The sequence below is a fragment of the Impatiens glandulifera genome, chromosome 2 (genome assembly GCF_907164915.1).
Source record: "Impatiens glandulifera chromosome 2, dImpGla2.1, whole genome shotgun sequence".
Classification (NCBI taxonomy): Eukaryota; Viridiplantae; Streptophyta; class Magnoliopsida; order Ericales; family Balsaminaceae; genus Impatiens; species Impatiens glandulifera.
Genome location: NC_061863.1, coordinates 64826983 through 64846418, shown reverse-complemented (window position 1 = coordinate 64846418; position 19436 = coordinate 64826983). Strand labels below are relative to the sequence as shown.

The following is a 19436-nucleotide window of genomic DNA, read 5'->3' as shown; positions in this document are numbered from 1 at the left end:
ATAATTTACCATGCCAATATTTATTTTTTCAATCTTTTTATTCATGTTCCCACTTATGATCTTATTTATTTATTTTTTCTTAACTATTTTTTTTGTTAGACTTTAAATATGTCAACTTTAGCTAATAATAATATCCTAAATGAAATGAGTTTTTTCATATACATAAGAAAAGTATTATTTTATTTCATCTTAAAAAATAAAATATAAACTTTTATTTCCATAATTATTAAACTCAAAATAAGCTTACTAATTGCTCAATCTAATATTTTAAATAGCCAAAATAATTTGAGTAGTCATAAATTGTTTATAAATTCATTTTTAATTTGAAATTATATGTCAACATCAATTTTATTGATTATTCTTAAAGTCTAATGAAAGACTTGCATACAGTTTAAATATAATTTGAGTAGAAGGTAACTATTCTTCATTTTTTTTTGGGTACAGAAATGGGTTTTATCTAATTAATATAAGTTAAATGATCAAAATATCCAAAACAAAAATAATTTATATTTTAATTAATAATTTTAGGTAATTATATTATACCTTTTAAAGTTAAGAAATTAGTTGCATCTTTAGATAAATTTAAGGGGTCTTTCTGTATTTTTAACAAAATGAAACGATTTAACTGACCGTTTCATTTGCCCTCTTTATGCAAAATCCCCCCCATCACTCCCTCCCGGCGCCTTCATCGTCTCCGGCGCCTTCGTCGGTCTCCGGCGCCTTCGTCGGTCTCCGGCGCCACTTCGAAGACCAGAATCTTCCATGGATGATTTATTCTCTTCGCATCCGATGATTAGGGTGAACTTGGTTCAAATTGTAGGGATGGTAGTACGAACAACGAGAATCAAATTTCAAATAACCTAAACTTACTTCCAGCAGTTACTTGAATTTTATTACATTGAAATTTCTTAGGTTACAGGAGGAAGCTTTGCTAACCAGTGATCGAATTCACACATTCAAATTCTTCAGTATGAAGCATTTCTTCAAGAGCAACAATTTCCATATCATCATCTACCCGCGGAAGTCTTATTTATCAGCAAATCAGCAAGTTCTAGCACTCTCTACCTCAGTTGTAAGCGCGTCGATAACCCAAGAAATCACTCCCATTTTAATCGAAAGACCCAGAAATCTAAGATATAATCTCGCGAAACTTCTCCAGTTGTCTCCTTCAGTAAACAATATTCTTCATTACAAATCAGTTCATGGGAAGATTGTGGAGTCCGGTTTACAGTCAGATACATTCCTTGTCAATATACTTATAAGTGCATATTCCAGATGTGGTTACTTGTCGAATGCATACCAGCTGTTTGATAGATTGTCTGAGAGAAATCTGGTGACTTGGTCGGCTGTCATTTCAATGTATGCTCGACATGGTCATAATGATGAAGCCTTTTCGTTGTTCTTGAAATTTAATGAAAGTTCTAATGAGAAGCCAAATGAATTCATACTGGCTAGTATTCTTCGGGCTTGCACACAAATGGGTGTTCCATCGAAAGGAAAACTACTTCATAGTTTAGTAACTAAGGTTGGGCTTAGTCAAGATGTCTATGTCGGTACAGCTTTAGTTGATTTTTATTCGAAAATTGGCAGGATGGAGGATGCAAGAACTATGTTTAGTGATATGCCCATTAAAACGGCTGTTACTTGGACTATTATCATAGCAGGCTATACGAAAATCGGAAGGAGTGATGTCTCATTGCAATTGTTTAATCAAATGAAGGAAGAACATTCTGTTCCAGATAGGTATGTATTGTCAAGTGTCTTGAGTGCCTGTTCTACACTCGAGTATCTCGAAGGAGGAAAGCAGGTTCATTCTTATGTCTTGAGGAGGGAACGAGAAATGGATGTTTCTGTGAGTAATGTTCTATTAGACCTGTATTTGAAATGTGGTAAAGTGGGAACTGGAAAACAATTCTTTCATAATATGATGATTAAGAATGATATTACTTGGAGCACAATGATTTCAGGCTTCATGCAGAACTCGTTTCATTTGGAGGCATTGAAGCTTTTTAAAGCCATGGGCCAATTAGGGTTGAAACCAGACGCGTTTGCTTGTACTAGTATCTTAACCTCGTGTGGTTCGCTCAGTGCTATTTGTTTCGGCAAGCAGGTTCATGCATATACTGTGAAGGCTAACATGGAGTTAGACGAGTTCGTGAGAAATAGTTTAATTGATATGTACTCAAAATCCGATTCTTTAACAGATGCAAGAAGAGCTTTCGAAGGTATGTCAAATCTCAATGTAGTCTCCTACAATGCCATGATCGAAGGATACTCAAGACATGAAAAGCTCGACGAAGCATTAGATGTTTTCCACGAGATGAGGTTTAGATCATTCTCCCCTAGCTTTTTAACATTCGTTAGTCTTCTTGGTGTCTCAGCTTCTCTTTTTGCTGTGAACTTAAGCAAGCAAATTCACGGGCTCATTGTTAAATACGGCGTTTCTTTAGATGTTTACGCTGGTAGTGCACTTATCGACGTTTATTCAAAATGCACTTTTGTTAAAGATGCCAGGCTTATATTCGAAGAGATGTTTCAAAACAGAGATAATGTAGTATGGAACGCCATGCTTTTCGGGTACACACAGCAATCTGAAAACGAAGAAGCTCTTAAGTTGTATCGTTTGATGCAATTTTCAAACGAGAAACCAAACGAGTTCACTTTCGTCGCTCTAGTAACAGCCTCTAGTAACTTAGTAAGTCTACTGCATGGCCGACAGTTCCATGGCCAGCTTGTTAAGACTGGTTTGGACTTTGACCCCTTTGTGACAAATGCATTGTTGGATATGTACGCTAAATGTGGAAGTATGGAAGAAGCACATGAAGTGTTCGACTCTACTTATCGAAAAGATGTGGCCTGCTGGAATTCAATGATCTCGTCGTATGCCCAACATGGAGAAGCAAAAGAAGCTTTGACGATGTTTGAAGAAATGAAAGAAAAAGGAATTGAACCGAATTATGTTACATTCGTGGGAGTTCTCTCTGCTTGCGTCCATGTTGGGCTTGTAGAAGAAGGATTAATCCACTTTCAGTCAATGCCCAGGTTTGGGATAGAACCGGGAACTGAACATTATGCTTGTGTGGTTTCTCTGTTGGCTAGGGCTGGAAGGCTAGATGAGGCCAAAGAAATGATTAAGAAGGTTGTTCCGGTTCAATTAGCTGCTATATTGTGGAGGAGCTTGCTTAGTGCATGTAGAGATATTGGTAATGTCGAAATGGGCAAATATGCAGCAGAGATGGCGATTTCGATTGATTCAAAGGACAGTGGCTCGTATATCTTACTTTCAAATATTTTCGCGGCTAAAGGTTTGTGGAATGAAGTTAGAAAGGTCAGGGAGAGCATGGAGTTTGCTGGAGTGGTTAAAGAAACTGGATATAGTTGGATTGAGTTGAACAATAAAGTTCATGGCTTTGCTGCTAGGGATGAAACACATGATGATGCAGAATTGATTTGGCTAGTTTTGAATAATTTGATTCAACATATCAAATTGGTTGACGACATTTCCTCTGTTTTGTTTGAATGATACGAATTGATATCAAATTTAGATTTTGTAATTTGTTGAAATATGAACCCTATATAAATAGATTCCATTTTGAAAGAGTTAGAAAATATACACTCTAGTTGAAATGTTCTATAAATTTGCTTTCTATAAACTGTTTCAATTTTTTTTAAGGTTTACCTAAGAAACCATGTTCCTCACCATGCAACTAATAGAATTGGGGATATGATTTTCTGTTACGGGATCCTAGTTTCCTCACATGTAGGTGCAAAACAGTCATTAAAAAATATATTTGCGGAAACAGGCAATGCGATTCCTGCAGGTATTTAAAGATAAAAATTTGAATAACTAAGGTTAAAAACAAAAATTAGTCATTCCAAAAAATGACAATTCACAAACTCTCTACTAATTACAATAATAACCCTCCTCATAAAACTCAATCAAAATAACAATTCCACCACAAATACTAAAACCCCCAAAACAACCGATCTAATAATCATTCTCCGGTCAGCACTAGAAACAATCTGCAACATAAGCGGACAAGTCTCCTCCGAAGTCGGATCAACTAAAGTAATGGTTCCAAGCCCATTAAAGATACAAGCATCCGGATCTTGACCATGCATTTGATAATACATATTAAACACATAAGTCGCATTTCCAATCTCATCATAATTATTACAAGAGCCTCCGTAATTCAACTGCGTACAATCCGCAAATTCACACGCAAACACCAAATTATCAGCCAAAAGCGAATAATCATTCACATTTGGATTCATCATGCAAAACGAAGGACTCAAATACTTCACTCCCTTAGCTTCAACCAACAAACTATTCCCAAAAAATTTGGTTTCAAATTTCGGTTGTCCGTCAAAAGTAAAAACACCCCAATGCCGTTCGAAATTACCCGTTTCGATGGTTCGAAAATTCTCGTCTATGAGACTAAATCCGTAATATTCCAACGGAATTAATCCGAGCGGCGTCCCCTTTTTGGTCGCCGCTTTCTTGATTAAACCGTCGTAGAATCGTTTGGCTAGATATGAATTTGCCATTTGATCGCCGTCAGTTGGCCATCCGATTCCTCCTACAATTATATCCATTGTTGTGGGAAGAGTAGCGTTTTTGATTGACGAGATTAGTGTGTCTAAACTTGCGTCGAGTGCGTTTTCGTAAATCATGCCTTTGTCGTTGAGGCTTGAGGAGGAATTGGTAACGTTGCTGTTGCCGTCTAGCATAGCGTAATCGATTGAGATTTCTCCCCGGTGGTAGGAATTGAAAGGGGAAATGTTGATAAAGAAGGGAGAATTGACGGATTGTAGGAATTTTATTAGTTCGATTATTTGAGGTTTTATGTCGGATCGGAAGTTACCTGCGGATGGGACATTTCCTTGGTAGATATCGGAGTTTAGAGGTGTTATTACTTTGATGTGTTCCTTGCCGGATTCTGTAAGAGCTTTTTGAATGTTCTTTATTGCCGGCAGAGTACTGTTTAAATAGATGCCATTGTATCTCTTTGAGAATGGTTCGTTTCCAACCGCCACATACCTTAATATTATCAAATCAATGAAAAAACAAATTAGAATTAACAGCTGGTTTGATCTTTTTTTTTTTTTTTTTTTTTTGTTAAAAAAAATTGTTTATTTAGAACACATCTGGTTATTTAGATTTTTAATTTGTTTAACATATTATTTTGTATTTAATAAAAATATTTTTAGTATTTTAGTTGATATTGTCCGAGATTTATGGTTAGTGTGATTTTGACTTTAGGTTTGTTAGTATTCTTTGAGGTTAACCTTGATTCGGTTCCCTTAATTGTGTTGGGCATGAAGGTCAGATTGTTTTTTATGACGTTTTGGCACATGATTCTTATTTTTTCGGTTATGTCGCTTTGTTAGTTTGTACATCATTTGTCGGTTTGTATTAGAATTGATGTTTTTTGTTTCATCCGATTTGTTTCAAAATCCTAAAAAAGACCAAAAGAAAACCTAGCATCAAATGTATTCTCACTTGATATTTACACCTCCATGGACAGCGTAACTGTTAACATGGACATGCACCCAAGTTAAAGCTTCGCTATAGCTACCGGCAATCCTTTCTAGATCTGTGTTACGAATGGCAATGGTGAGCTCAATGTTGGAGCTAACAAATGCCTCGATAGTTTTAGGGTTAGCGTCAAAGAGTTTAACCTTGTGGAACATATTGTCTTGACAAAGCTTTACTATGATGTCAATAGGGAGGGTATGCGATGCATGCGTGCCATAGTTTATTCCAATGGCTGTCACTACTACGCGGTCTGAAAAGGCAACAAAGGCTATGCAAAGTGCCAAAAATATGGCCATGGTGACAGCCATGGCCATGACCGCGTAGATAGGTGCTTTGTCGCGTTAGGTTGTGAGAGATGTTTGTGAATCGATCAGATGAAATGGAACTAATTACTAGTTTTTGGGTTGGGAATTATGTTATATGTATGGTTTGGGGGAATGTTGCTATTCATGGAGGGAAGGTGAGAAAATTGTGGAATGCCTTGAATTTAGATTTGTTTGTTTGAGAGAGCAAATCATGGGATCGCATGTTAATCTGATCTTAATTAAGTATCTTGTTTTCATTCAGTATTATTTACACAATGACATGATATTCTTCTTTATGCTTTCATCAACCTCCCCTTTAAGATACCTCTCAAAAATAAAGTAAGTAAATGTTTAGTTTGAGCAAAAGTTCTAGACGAATTAAACTTCTTTAAGAATCATAATTTGTAACTTTCTCTAATAGGATACTTGTTTATAATGTCCCTTTGATTTCAAACTATCAAAAAGACAAGTTTAAGGAATTGTGTTGTGTAGTTTTACAATAATTTTTTACACAAATGAAAATTTAAACAATTTTCATTTATATTATTTTGTAATAATATTTTAAAAATATTAAAATTGTGAAAAACATATTTAAATAGGAAAATCAAACTTTAACTATGATAAACTAATTTTTTTTATATAAATAATTTATGTATATTAAAAAATGATAAAAATCGTTTAAACATAAAACGAAATAATTAAATAAAAAATATCACAAACATAAAATTAAGAAAATAATACAAACACAAATATATTCACCTACCCAACAAATTATTTAACTCGTAAATTCTTGCGATTAACTCATTACTGATTTCGTGACTTTCCTAAACGAATATAATAAAGGAAAAAAAACTCACTTAGACGTATGTACTTGTACAACTAGCTCACTTAAACGTATGTACTAATAAAAAGTCATTTAAACGTACGTACTATCAAAAATTGGCTCATTTAGCCTCTTTTAGTAACCATGGTTAACTTTTATTTTTAAATTTATATATTTATTAATTAAATATTAATATATTTTCTCTCTCTTTCTTTTTCATTTATTATTTCATTTATTACTAATAAATGAACCCTCTATTTTTATATTTTTTATAATTTTTTATTATTTTTATATGAATATTTATGATTGATTATTTTAATTTTATTTTATATATACCAGCATTAATCATTAATTATTTTAACTCTATATTTCTTCTTTTTTTTATATATTTTTTTATATTTATATTAATTATTAATTATTTTAAAATTGTTTAATCCCAATAATTGAATATAACAATCAAAATTCTTTCAACAATTTTTTTTTTTTAACACAAAAATAAATTAATTAAAAATTAAATAATAATAAAAACTTATTCATCGAACATTAAAAAAGTAATAATCAAATATTAGACAAAACAATTCCTTTACTAATATAAGTCGTGAATAAAAATTAAATAAAAATTATTAATTTTATTTTTATTTATATTAAACTAAATAAGAAAAAACCCTTTTTCATTTTTATTATATTAAATTAAATAAAAAAATTCTTCAAAAAAATATATCAGTAGAACATAAAACTCATAAATAAGTTGTTAAATTTAAAAAAAAATGAGAATTTAAGAAATATGAGAAATAAAAACTAATAAAAAAAGAAGATAAATATAAAAGTGAAATTAATATTAAAATAATAAAAAATTTAATAATAAAATAAATTACCTTGTTTAATTAATGAAAAAGAAGGAGAGAGAAAATATATTAATATTTAATTAATAAATATATAAATTTAAAAATAAAAGTTAACCATGGTTATTAAAAGAGGCTAAATGAGCCAATTTTTGATAGTACATATGTTTAAATGATCTTTTATTAGTACATACGTCTAAGCTAAGTGAGCTAGTTGTACAAGTATATACGTCTAAGTGAGCTTTTTTCCTATAATAAATCATCGTTGAACTATTAGAATTATTGAAAGTATACGGTTTCTTTCTACGATAAAATAATCTGGACGATTATCCAAATATTTTGGTCATCTCAATCTAAACTTCCCACAAACTCTCGAAAACTCGGACATAACCCTTCAAATCAAAATTTGAAACATATTTTGAGTTGAAATGAACGGTTAGGACAGGTCTTGGGGAAAGCAGGCGAATAACAATGTATTCCATTGTTCAATCTCTTCTTCCAAATGCGGCGGCGGAAATTCCAAGTAAAATTCTTTGGATAATTCCAATCCCAAAGCTGGCCTCAATGACGACAGCGACATTTTCTCCTCTTCTTTCTGTCTCTTCCTTTTCTCATATAGATTCGTTTCCGTCATTCCCAAATATCTCCCACCTCAATTCCACCCGCCGCCGCACCGTTTTTCACGTTTGCATGTCACTTGACCGGTGAGACTGATCAGAAAACCCCGGCGATTCCCCAACACAAATGGGTTGTTTCCTTTCAAAGGATGCCCCCATCAAAATGGTGGAGAAGCCAAAACAGCAAAGCAGACAAGGATCAGTTTCCACCGCCGCCAATGATCCTAAAAGGAAGGCGGCGCGTCAAGATGATACCTGCGGCGTGACAACGGTCGGCGGTGGTGTGAGTACTAGTACTGTTTCTCATAGGAACTCTGGGAAGAAGATTAATGCAGAGGAGATGATCAACGGATGGCCTAAATGGTTAATCGATAATGTTCCCAAGAAAGTCTTGGCTGGCTTGGTTCCAAAAACAGCTGATTCATATGACAAACTCTCAAAGGTAAAGAGAAATCTAGCTAGAATCCTATCTTGATTTTGACTTGATTAAGTTGTGATTATGGGTTTGTTGCAGGTTGGACAAGGAACATACAGCAATGTCTACAAAGCAAGAGACAGAGATACAGGAAAGATAGTTGCAATGAAGAAAGTCCGATTCGATACTACAGAACCAGAAAGCATAAAGTTTATGGCGAGAGAGATAAGAATATTGAGAGATCTTGATCATCCAAATATCATTAAACTTGAAGGAATAGCCACTTCAAGAATGCAATACAGTCTTTACTTGGTTTTCGATTTTATGCAGTCTGATTTATCCCGGTTAATCTTAAGATCTCCTCAACAACAACAACAACTGACCGAGCCACAAGTGAAGACATATATGCAACAACTTCTTTCTGGTCTTCAACATTGCCATGAAAGAGGAATTCTCCATAGAGATATTAAAGGTTCTAATCTTTTGATTGACAAAAATGGGATGTTAAAAATTGCAGATTTTGGTTTGGCAAATTACTATGATCAGTCTAGTAAACAAAGACGTCCTCTTACTAGCCGAGTTGTGACTCTTTGGTATCGAGCTCCCGAGCTTCTTTTAGGTTCTACTGATTATGGTGTTGCCATTGATCTTTGGAGTGCTGGCTGCATATTAGCTGAGATGTTCATTGGAAGGCCTATAATGCCTGGAAGAACAGAGGTAAGAATCAGTCAGTCATTCGTCACTCATATTCGTAATATTTGCAGAAAAATGATTAACTTTGTTGTGTATTAATGTATATCCACATGTAGGTTGAACAACTTCACAGGATTTTCAAATTATGTGGTTCGCCCACAGAAGATTATTGGAAAAGGATGAAACCACCAACCACGTTTAGACCAGCACAATACAAGCCTAGTTATCGCGAAACATTTGAAAGCTTACCATCCTCTTCATTTGGTCTCATCACTACTCTTCTATCATTGGATCCATCTTATAGAGGAACTGCTGCCTCTGCTCTAAAGAATACAGTAAGTTAGTTCACTGTTACAATTTTATGTAAATTTGAAACAAAATATAACCTTTTGATGATGTTTGCAGTTCTTTACTTCAATCCCATTACCATGCAAGCTTACAGGACTTCCCCAGCCAATTAAGGACAAAGATGATCGAAGAAATTTAAAGGTAAGGCAGAAAACCTTGAGAGATCAAGAACGAAGTAACAAAAGAAAGGTATCGTTTAATGCAGAAAAGAAAGAGTTGGAGAATTCAGAGATGAATAACAATAACGATAACAATAACAATAGTTCTTCATCGGTTAGAAAACAGAGCAAGAGTGATCAAGGAGGAAGTCCGGCTCCTTTGTTGACAACTCGGGAGGTGGTAAATAGGACTGCGAGAACAGAGGCTCATCCTAATGCTATGAAGAACATAAAGAACTTTCCAATCTTGATGGCTTCTATGGCCGATACTGCAAGTCATATTACAATTGAAAATAACAGGCTAACGCTTAAGACACGATCTTTTTCGCATATCGATTTTAGGACGGTAGATGTGGAGAAGATGTCGAAGTTGTTTGGAGGTGAAGAACATTAGGATGAAGAGGGGAGGTGAAGAACATTAGAATAGGAATAAATCTTTATTGATTTCGGTTACCACATTGGAAATAAGTGTAGTGAAGTGAGTGTGTATTGTTATTTGTACTCATGATTTAATAAATTTGTGACAAATTTGTTTTCACTAAATTAGTCTACTCGTCCAAAATAATAGCATGATTTTAATTAGTTAAAAATTAATTCTTATTTGGGAAAACAAAATTATCATTTTGTATAAATTCACACCAAACCTTCTATTAAAATAAATAAATTTTCATCTGTCTTTTAGATTAAAAAGTTTAGTCTAATTCAATAATATATATATGGAAAGTACAAAATTATATTGATCTTTACTTTATTAATTTTAAAAATAAATTGTAATTATAATTATAACAAAATATTAATTTTAATTTTTTTAATTATTATATAAGACGACAAATGAACCGTTCGTCAAAGCTCGACTTGAGTTTGATTTTGATCAAGTTCGAGTCGAACTCGAACTTATATAATTTTTGTTCGAATTATTATCGAGCTTTTTTGATTTGATTTGATAATAAATAATAATTTTATTTATTAATTTAATATTAAAATTATTTTAAAAGAAAAATCATAAATATTTACAAATTTAATTTTAGTTCAAATTTTCGAGTCAAGTTAAGCTTGTAGATACGTAATAAATAGTCGAATCTAGCTCGAACTCTACTCTTAAATTTATAAACTTAAATTTATAAACTTGTTCGAGTTGAAGTTCAAATTATAAAAACAAAAGAGTTAGAAAGAAATAGTTTATTTTATTTTTTCAAAAATAAAATAAAGTAAAATTAATCGGCGGAGGCTAGTGTCCACAACCCATAACCACCGAGTCCACCTGAAGCATTGCATACGTCGCCGGCGCCACCACCAAATCGAGGTCAAGTATAGTGTTTTAGCTCTTGAAAGCTGACTAGGTATATCCATAAAGGAGCTGCTGGATTCCCCTTATGCAACAATGGCCAGAAGCTTCATCATCACTAGCGAACTTCCTCATTCAGAGCTGCAGTTCGACGACCAACTTAAGAAAAGGGCGCCAAATCCACGCTCTCGTGATCACAGCCATACCCGCAATCCTGCGAACAACTTTTCTGAGCAACAACATCCTATCAATGTACTGTCGATGCGAATCTCTGACCGATGCCCGTCATGTGTTTGACAAAATGCCTGACCGAACCATCGTTTCTTATAACGCGCTTATTGCTTCCTATTCTCGACGCCCCAGTCACGCGGCTTTGTCGTTCGAACTTCTTTCGCAAGCAGAGATTGAGGGTCTTCGGCCAAATGGTTCGACATTCACCAGCCTGGTACATTCTTCTTCTCTTATTGAGGATCTTTTGATTGGTTCAGCTCTTCATACACGAGTGATACTGTCTGGCTTTCTTCACGACGTGCGAGTCCTAACATCATTACTTGGAATGTATTCTAAATGCGGGGATGTTCGATCAGCAGAAGCGATTTTCATGATGGTGGATGAAAAGGATACTGTGGCTTGGAATTCTATGATTTTTGGGTATTTGAAAAACGATAAGATTGTTGATTCCATTCGTTTCTACGCTAGAATGGTGAAAAGTAGGACATTTCCTACCCAATTCACATATTCAATGGCCTTAAAAGCTTGTAGCAAACAGAGAGATCATGACCTTGGACGACTCATCCATGGCCAGATTGTTGCATCCGGAACACTCACGGATTTGAATCTACAGAATTCCCTGCTCGCCATGTACTGTAGCTGCAATAATATTCAAGATTCTTTTCAAGTATTTAAACAAATCGATTCTCCAAATCTGATTTCTTTGAATTCTATGATAGCCGGCTATTCAGAAAACGGCTGTGGAATGCAAGCCATGGAAATGTTCGTCTCTATGCCCCATTTGTCGTCCACTAAACCAGACGATTATACATTTGCAGCCGTCATTTCTGCAGTAAGTCCTTTCCCATCTTCTGATTATGGAAAACCACTCCACGCCCAAGTTATAAAGTCTGGATGTGAAAACAACCCATTTGTAGGATGCGCTCTGGTTTCAATGTACTTCAATAATGGTGAAGCTCGATCTGCTCGGGACATATTTAGCTTCATTTCTAACAAAGACGTCGTTCTTTGGACTGAAATGATTGCAGGCCATTGCAGAGTGTCTGAAGAAGAAACTGCGGTTAAGTTCTTTCAAATGATGATTCAAGAAGGTCAATTAATCGATAGCTTTGCTCTCAGCAGCAGTTTGAGTGCGTGTGCGAACCTCTCGACTCCAAGACAAGGCGAGATGGTTCACTCTCACGCCATGAAAACTGGAAACCATTTCGAGATGTCTGTATGCGGAAGTCTGATAGATATGTATTCCAAAACGGGTGATCTCGAAGCTGCAAAACGGGTATTATCTGAAATTGGTAAGCCGGATTTGAAATGCTGGAATTCGATGCTAGGAGGATACGGTCAACACGGGAAGGGAAAGGACGCATGTGGAATATTCGATGAGATTCTGAAACGCGATTTAAAACCGGACCAGGTCACGTTCGTTTCGATCCTTTCTGCTTGCAGCCACAATGGATTGGTTAAGAAAGGGAAACGGATATGGAACTACATGAAGGAAATTGGGATTGAACCAGGGTTTAAGCATTATTCATGTATGGTTAGCCTTTTGAGTCGAGCTGGAAAGTTGGAAGAGGCAGAGGAGATTGTATTGAATTCGCAGTTCGTTAATAATTCGGAAGTGTGGAGGATCTTGTTGAGTTGTTGTGTTTTGTATGGGAACGTGGAGTTAGGAGTTCGCGTTGCTGATCGAGTTTTGGGCATGGTAAATGACGATGATGATGATGACAGAATGTCGTTTTCGCTGATTGCGAATGTTTATGCGGCTGCTGGGGAATGGGATGGTGTGAAGAGGATGAGAAGGAAGATGAGAGGAATGATGGCCGAAAAAGAGAAAGACCCTGGACTTAGTTGGATACAGGTTATGAATAATTTTCATGTCTTCTCTTCTGATGATTTATTACATCCAATGGTTCATGATTTGCATTATGAATTGCAACATTTGTTGAAGAACATGGAAAAATCAGAAATAGATCAATTTTTATATTAATGCATCGGTTAAGTCTTAGTTTAACTTAAACGTTTTTAGTGGAAATCAAAGTTAATTCATTTATTTAGATTTCTCTACCTGAAATGTCCAAGTCAGTATTCATATCAGAATCTTTGTAACTTTCAACTTCCTCAAATTGTTTTGAGAAATGATCATAAATTTACTTATAATTAAGTTATGTTTCAAAATGTTATCTCACTCATATAAACAAGATATTTAACCAAAAAAAAATTAAAATTATTTTTTTATAAGAGATTCATAACCTCTATAGAGTTATTCCATTTAATAAGTTGTAACTTTGTTAGAGTTAAAATTATAATTAAAATGACAGAATAAATAATGGGTAAATTGGGTATACTAATTCTAATATTGGTGTTTGGTTTATAAGTTGGAATTAGATAGGATTAGCAATATTGAAGTTTGGTTTGTTAGAAGTTTGGAAATACAAATGTAGTAAATACCTTGTTAATTGAATAGGAGCAAAGGAAAAAAAGTATCCGTGGAAATGAGTTTCTAAACTACAACCCTTTTGAGTGTCGTAGATTTTCCAATTTTTAAAAATATTTCATAAATCTTATTCTAATACTCATTAACTCAAAACACTTTTATTTTTATTTATTTTTATAATATTCATTTTCAAACCTCTCAACCAAACTCTCTTTAAGGAAACATATATAAACAATAAAAACGTATCACATGAAGTGTGGGTGGCTTTGTGTTAAGCTCGAAATGTCCTAAGAATAGTAAGATATTTAGTTAAATTTATTGTAATTTAAACTTAAAATATTGTAGTTTAGTGTTTTAAGATAAAAATTTTAAAAAATAAATTAGTTATTGGTTCAGATCTTATCGTAAATTATTTTTTTATTAATTTTTTAAACTAGACCTAGGACAGCAAAAAAAAATATCTACATTTTTCTATCGGGACAGTTCAAAACTTGGGATTAGGGGTGAGCAAACGGGTAAACTCAACCCATATTACCCAACCCATATTCAACCCAAATTAAATTTACCCGACCCATAACCCAACCCATATTATTTACTAATATGGGTTGGGTATGGGTTGGGTAACCCAAATTATTATTTTTTTTATTTTTCATTTAACATGTATTTGACTCATTTAACACATTTTAATCCATTTAACACGTTTTGACATTTTAACACGTTTTTCACATTATTCATGTTTTTGGCACGTTTAACACGTTTTTGACACGTTTAACATGTTTTTTTACGTTTTTGACGCGTTTTATACGTTTTTGACACGTTTTTGGCACGTTTAACACATTTTTGACACATTTAACACGTTTTCCTGTTTTTGGTATGTTTAACACGATTAACACGTTTTGAAACGTTTTTCACAATGATGACACATTTAACATATTTTGACATGTTTTTCACGTTTTTAGCACGTTTTGACACGTTTAACATGTTTTTCATATTTTTCACAATATTGACACGTTTAACACGTTTTTAACATTTTTAACACATTTTCACACAATTTTCACGTTTTTCCCATTTTTGGCACATTTAACACATTTTGACACGTTTTTCACATTTTTAACACATTTTCATAGGTTTTTCACGTTTTGGCACGTTTAACACGTTTTGACACGTTTAACACATTTTCCATATTTTTGGCACATTTTGACACATTTAACATGTTTTTCAAAATTTTGACACGTTTAGTACATTTTTTACACATTTAATGTGTCAAACGTGAAAAACGTGCCAAAAACGTGAAAACGTGTTAAATGTGCTAAAAACATGAAAACGTGTTAAACATGTCAAAAACGTGTTAAAACTAGTCAAAACGTGTTAACGTGCAAAAACCATGTTAAACATGTCAAAAATATGTTCAATGTGCAAACACGTGTTGAAATGTTAAAAACGTGTTAAACGTGCCAAAAACGTATTAAACGTGTAAAAAAACGTGAAAAACGTGCAAAAACATATTAAAAATACCAAAACATGTTAAATGTGCTAAAAATATATTAAATGAGCCAAAAATGTGTTAAACGTGCCAAAAATGGGGACAGCGTGTTAAAATGTGAAAAACGTGTCAAATATGTCAAAAACGTGTTAATAATACCAAAAACGTGAAAAACATGTTAAACGTGTGAAAAACATGTTAGATGTGTGAAAAACATGTTAAACGTGTGAGAAATGTGTTAAACATATCAAAAACGTGTGAAAAATGTGTTAAACATATCAAAAACGTGTTAAACGTGTTAAAATGTCAAAAACGTGTTAAACGTGTCAAAAACGTGTTAAACGTATTAAACATATCAAAAACATGTTAAACGTGACAAAAACGTGAAAAACGTGTTATTAGTGTGAAAATGTGTTAAACATCTCAAAAATGTGTTAAACGTGTTAAACGTGCCAAAAACGTGAAACGTGTTAAACATGTGAAAAACGTGTTATAAGTATGAAAACGTGTTAAAAATATTAAAAACTTGTGAAAAACGTGTTAAACATGTGAAAAACGTGTTAAACATGTTTGACTTAAAGTTGGAAGATAATTAGTTTATATTGGATTAATAATAGAGAATTAAATTAAATTTATATAATTTTGGTAATTTGGATAACCTTAACCCAACCCAAATTAAATTCAACTCATACTCAACCCAACCCAAATTAACCAACCCGAATTAATATTTTGAGTTTGGGTTAGGGTTGGATTTGAGATGCTCACCCGTACTTGGGATTAGCTCTGATGATATGTATTCACTAACATAATTATAACAATTTCAAACTTATCAAAAACATATATAAAAATTACCATTAATTCAATCCACTTACAATAATACAAAACACAATTATTAGTGCACATCTTAGTAAAATACAACATAGTTGTAACATGATATAGCAAATTGAACAAACAAAGTAGACAAATTAACACAAACCTCCATCCATATTCATTACTTATTCCATCATTTGAAGAAGATGTACACAATTTCCACTCCAAATTCCAATTAATCCATGAGCTTTACAATCTTTTTCCAAGCAGGGCGGCTAGAGATATCCTTCCACCAAGCATTCAAGTTTTCTCTCTCGGTTATCAAGTGTCCCAACCCGAGTTCATCACCCAAGTTCCTCAAGGCCGGAATGTGGCTAAGATCAGCCAAGGTGAACGCTTCTCCGGCTAGGTATGTGCTCTTGGATAGCCTTTCCTCGTAAACATCCAAGACTATCTTCAGCTTCTCCTCACAGCTCTTCACCAATTCCAGGTCGCTTCCACGCCCCATTTGTGGAAATACGAGTAGCTGCAACACCATATTGTAGATCAAGTCGTTGAAATTGTGAGCCTCAACCTCGAGCCATTGATCCACCAATGCTTTCGCCTCTAGGGTTGTCCCTAATAGGTTTGGACCTTTGTCTGCATACTTCGCCGCATAGTACCTTATGATGGCCCTCGATTCTATTTGCAAAAATGTCATTACAAGTTTAAGATGAAAAAATAAGTTAAAGAAAACACTTTATGTATCTAGATGAGATCTATACTTTGACCAAAAAAAGAAAATGTTTCATATAAAACAACAGTTTCTCATATAAATTTCATATTCAGATCCATACTTAGGACAATAAAGTGTTTCTTAAGTGTTTATTTGGCTTTGTAAATAATCAGGTATATACTTTTTAAGACTTTGTAGTATACTATTTATTTATTATATTATATATTATATATATATATATAAATAAATATAAATGTATATATATATACATATAAATATAAAGGTGTTACGACGGTTAAACATATAACTCGTAAACACACTTTATTATCATTTAACCAGGCGCAAAACTTGCCGTTCGAACTCAGAACCTCTCAAAAAGGCTGAGAATATCCACAAAATTTGGGGAAGGGAATGAGAGAGAATGACGTGACATCATTGTTAGAAAAAAATAACAAGTGTGAGAAAAGATAGAAAATTATAAATAAATTACGTATCATGTCATTCCTTCCACAATTATTATAAATAAATTTTAAAAATAAAAATAAAACAATCATTTTAAATAGGACATTCAAATGACACAAACTTTTCAACTGCATTTATTTTGAGAAAAAGGTCTGACATATGTTCTCATCTTGTGAATTATTTTTTTCATTTTTAGTATGGTCTAAGATTATATGTTTCAAAGACCTTACATGATCAAATATTCTTGTATTTGTTACCAAATAATTTGTTTGAATTAATTACAAGAATATTCAACTCACCATACAAAGTGAAATCTCCTTCCTCTATAACAGGAATTTGTCCAAAAGGCTGCATATATAGAAAAATGATAAACACATTAGATTATTATATAAAAATAAAAATAAGACAAATTAGGTATTATAACAAGCTAGAACAAAAGATCTGAACCCATTTGGGACCTGTTTGAGGAGGAAAGATTTAGTTTTATTTTCAAGGGATTGAAGATCGACGGGTACGAGTTCAAACTCGACTCCGAGTTCAACCAAACACAACATAACTCTTTGAGGGCATGCAGCCTTTCTTGCGCCATAAACCTTCACCACCATCTTAATAATAATTAATTTATATGGAGAAAGATAATATATATATATGTTATAGAGCTTGCTTACACTTTCCTTTAAATATATATATATATAGTAGACATGAACCCAATTCTTGGAATTGAAATTAATATTTTAATAATATCAAGTTTAGAAACGTGGTGGTTGCAGCCTGGTGGTTGATACTTGCCATATACCAAGACCGACAGTTAATTAATTCCAATTCAAATGAATGTGGTTGATTTTTCTTATTTTAATTTTTGTTTTATATTAACACATATCCTTTATTATTAATCTTTATTTCATTCAATTATTTCTCTTTTAATATAATATATTATATTTATGAGTGGTTTATGTTATTCATTCAATTTATGTTTAAGAATTTGAAAATTAAATTCAAAATTAAATATTTATTTTTATAAAAACAAAAAGTAATTTTAAAATTAGTAGTTATAAAAAATATAGAGAATTTATTACTTAATTACATCTCAATATTAATGTACCCACTCTATGATAGCTACCTACCGGAATTTGGGTACTTTATTTTTTGGCCAAATGGTTAGTTATGATTAAATTTAGGTCATTTTTATTGTATCTCGAGGAATAGTAAATTGTGACATGATAATCAATTTATTATTATAACGTATTATTTTTATATTTTTAATTAATTTTGTATGTTTAATGAAATGATATTTAAAACGTTTTGGACGTATTTATTTTTATAAATTAAGTATTTTTTAAAATTTACTCATTTTAATTTGTCTAATGTTGTTTGGATGATTAAAAAATGTTTGATATAAGTAAAGATTTGAAAAAATTTTTAAAAAATGATATTTATTTTTAATATAACTTTAGAATAATATATTTATCAATTTGTATGTATTTATGTTTTAAATTAAATATTTTTTTTGAGATATTGGTTTGAATGATTTAAAAATGTTAAATTTGTGAATAGTTTGGAAAAATCAAAAAGAAATAAATTGCTATATTTCTAACATGATTAATTAATTTTAAAAAAAATACTAATTAGTTAAAAGTAAAAGGCCAGACTAATTTAGAAGAATATGAGAAAGTCTTATATGCCACAAATTTATGAGCGGATTACCTTTATCTATCAATTTCTCATTATTGGTTTAAGTTCATCAATTTTTTTTTAAACTCATCCTAACTTAAATTCATGGATCGATCCATCTCTAGCCACAATTCAAAGTTCAACTCATTTGATGAAAACGAGACAAGTTTAAACTTGAAATAACATTTTTGAACGTACATTCTGTATTTATATATAATGGGTCGGATGAGAATGAGATCGAACAAAGAGCCGAGATTGCAGCCAAAAAAAGAAAGAAAGTAGAAAATAGAGAGGTGGTCCTCCCATCCATTAGTCTTCTTCTTGGCTTTTTCTGCAATTAAGAAGAAGAAAGAATTGTGGGAGAGAAAGAGTTACACGAGTGGAGACATGAATAATTTGTATATTGGTAAATTTATTTAATTGGTGATTGTATATAAAAAAAAAAAGCCACGGAATCTTATATATATGGTTGATACATCACAAAATATTAACACCCTTCAATTTATTAAATTATAGTATTTTACCAACAAATTTTTAGGTCTTAAATAGATTTTTAAAATGGTCACAACATATATTTAATATTTATAAATATACAGACTATATTTTAA

The 19436-nt window shown here is 32.6% G+C and overlaps 5 protein-coding genes across 5 annotated transcripts; 3 read left to right on the top strand and 2 right to left on the bottom strand.

The window, feature by feature from the left end:
* The first annotated feature begins 670 nt into the window (after positions 1-670).
* Positions 671-3623, top strand: LOC124927990 (pentatricopeptide repeat-containing protein At4g39530). The gene has a single exon (XM_047468505.1). It carries the CDS (start codon positions 971-973, stop codon positions 3521-3523), a length of 2553 nt encoding a protein of 850 aa, XP_047324461.1. The 5' UTR covers positions 671-970; the 3' UTR covers positions 3524-3623.
* Positions 3624-3939: 316 nt separating this feature from the next.
* On the bottom strand, positions 3940-5853 carry LOC124925217 (glucan endo-1,3-beta-glucosidase 8-like). The gene is made up of 2 exons (XM_047465187.1): positions 5504-5853; positions 3940-5041 (listed from the first exon to the last, which is right to left on the bottom strand). Exons 1-2 carry the CDS (start codon positions 5851-5853, stop codon positions 3940-3942), a joined length of 1452 nt encoding a protein of 483 aa, XP_047321143.1.
* A 2400-nt stretch (positions 5854-8253) lies between these two features.
* On the top strand, positions 8254-10228 carry LOC124925216 (probable serine/threonine-protein kinase At1g54610). Its single transcript, XM_047465186.1, has 4 exons — positions 8254-8568; positions 8641-9258; positions 9351-9569; positions 9640-10228. Exons 1-4 carry the CDS (start codon positions 8254-8256, stop codon positions 10132-10134), a joined length of 1647 nt encoding a protein of 548 aa, XP_047321142.1. The 3' UTR covers positions 10135-10228.
* A 725-nt stretch (positions 10229-10953) lies between these two features.
* Positions 10954-13244, top strand: LOC124925717 (pentatricopeptide repeat-containing protein At3g50420). The gene has a single exon (XM_047465793.1). The coding sequence runs from the start codon at positions 11114-11116 to the stop codon at positions 13238-13240; it is 2127 nt and encodes a 708-aa protein (XP_047321749.1). The 5' UTR covers positions 10954-11113; the 3' UTR covers positions 13241-13244.
* A 2798-nt stretch (positions 13245-16042) lies between these two features.
* On the bottom strand, positions 16043-17777 carry LOC124926523 (glutathione S-transferase F11-like). The gene is made up of 3 exons (XM_047466767.1): positions 17616-17777; positions 17457-17505; positions 16043-16661 (listed from the first exon to the last, which is right to left on the bottom strand). Exons 1-3 carry the CDS (start codon positions 17760-17762, stop codon positions 16216-16218), a joined length of 642 nt encoding a protein of 213 aa, XP_047322723.1. The 5' UTR covers positions 17763-17777; the 3' UTR covers positions 16043-16215.
* Between the last annotated feature and the right edge of the window lie 1659 nt (positions 17778-19436).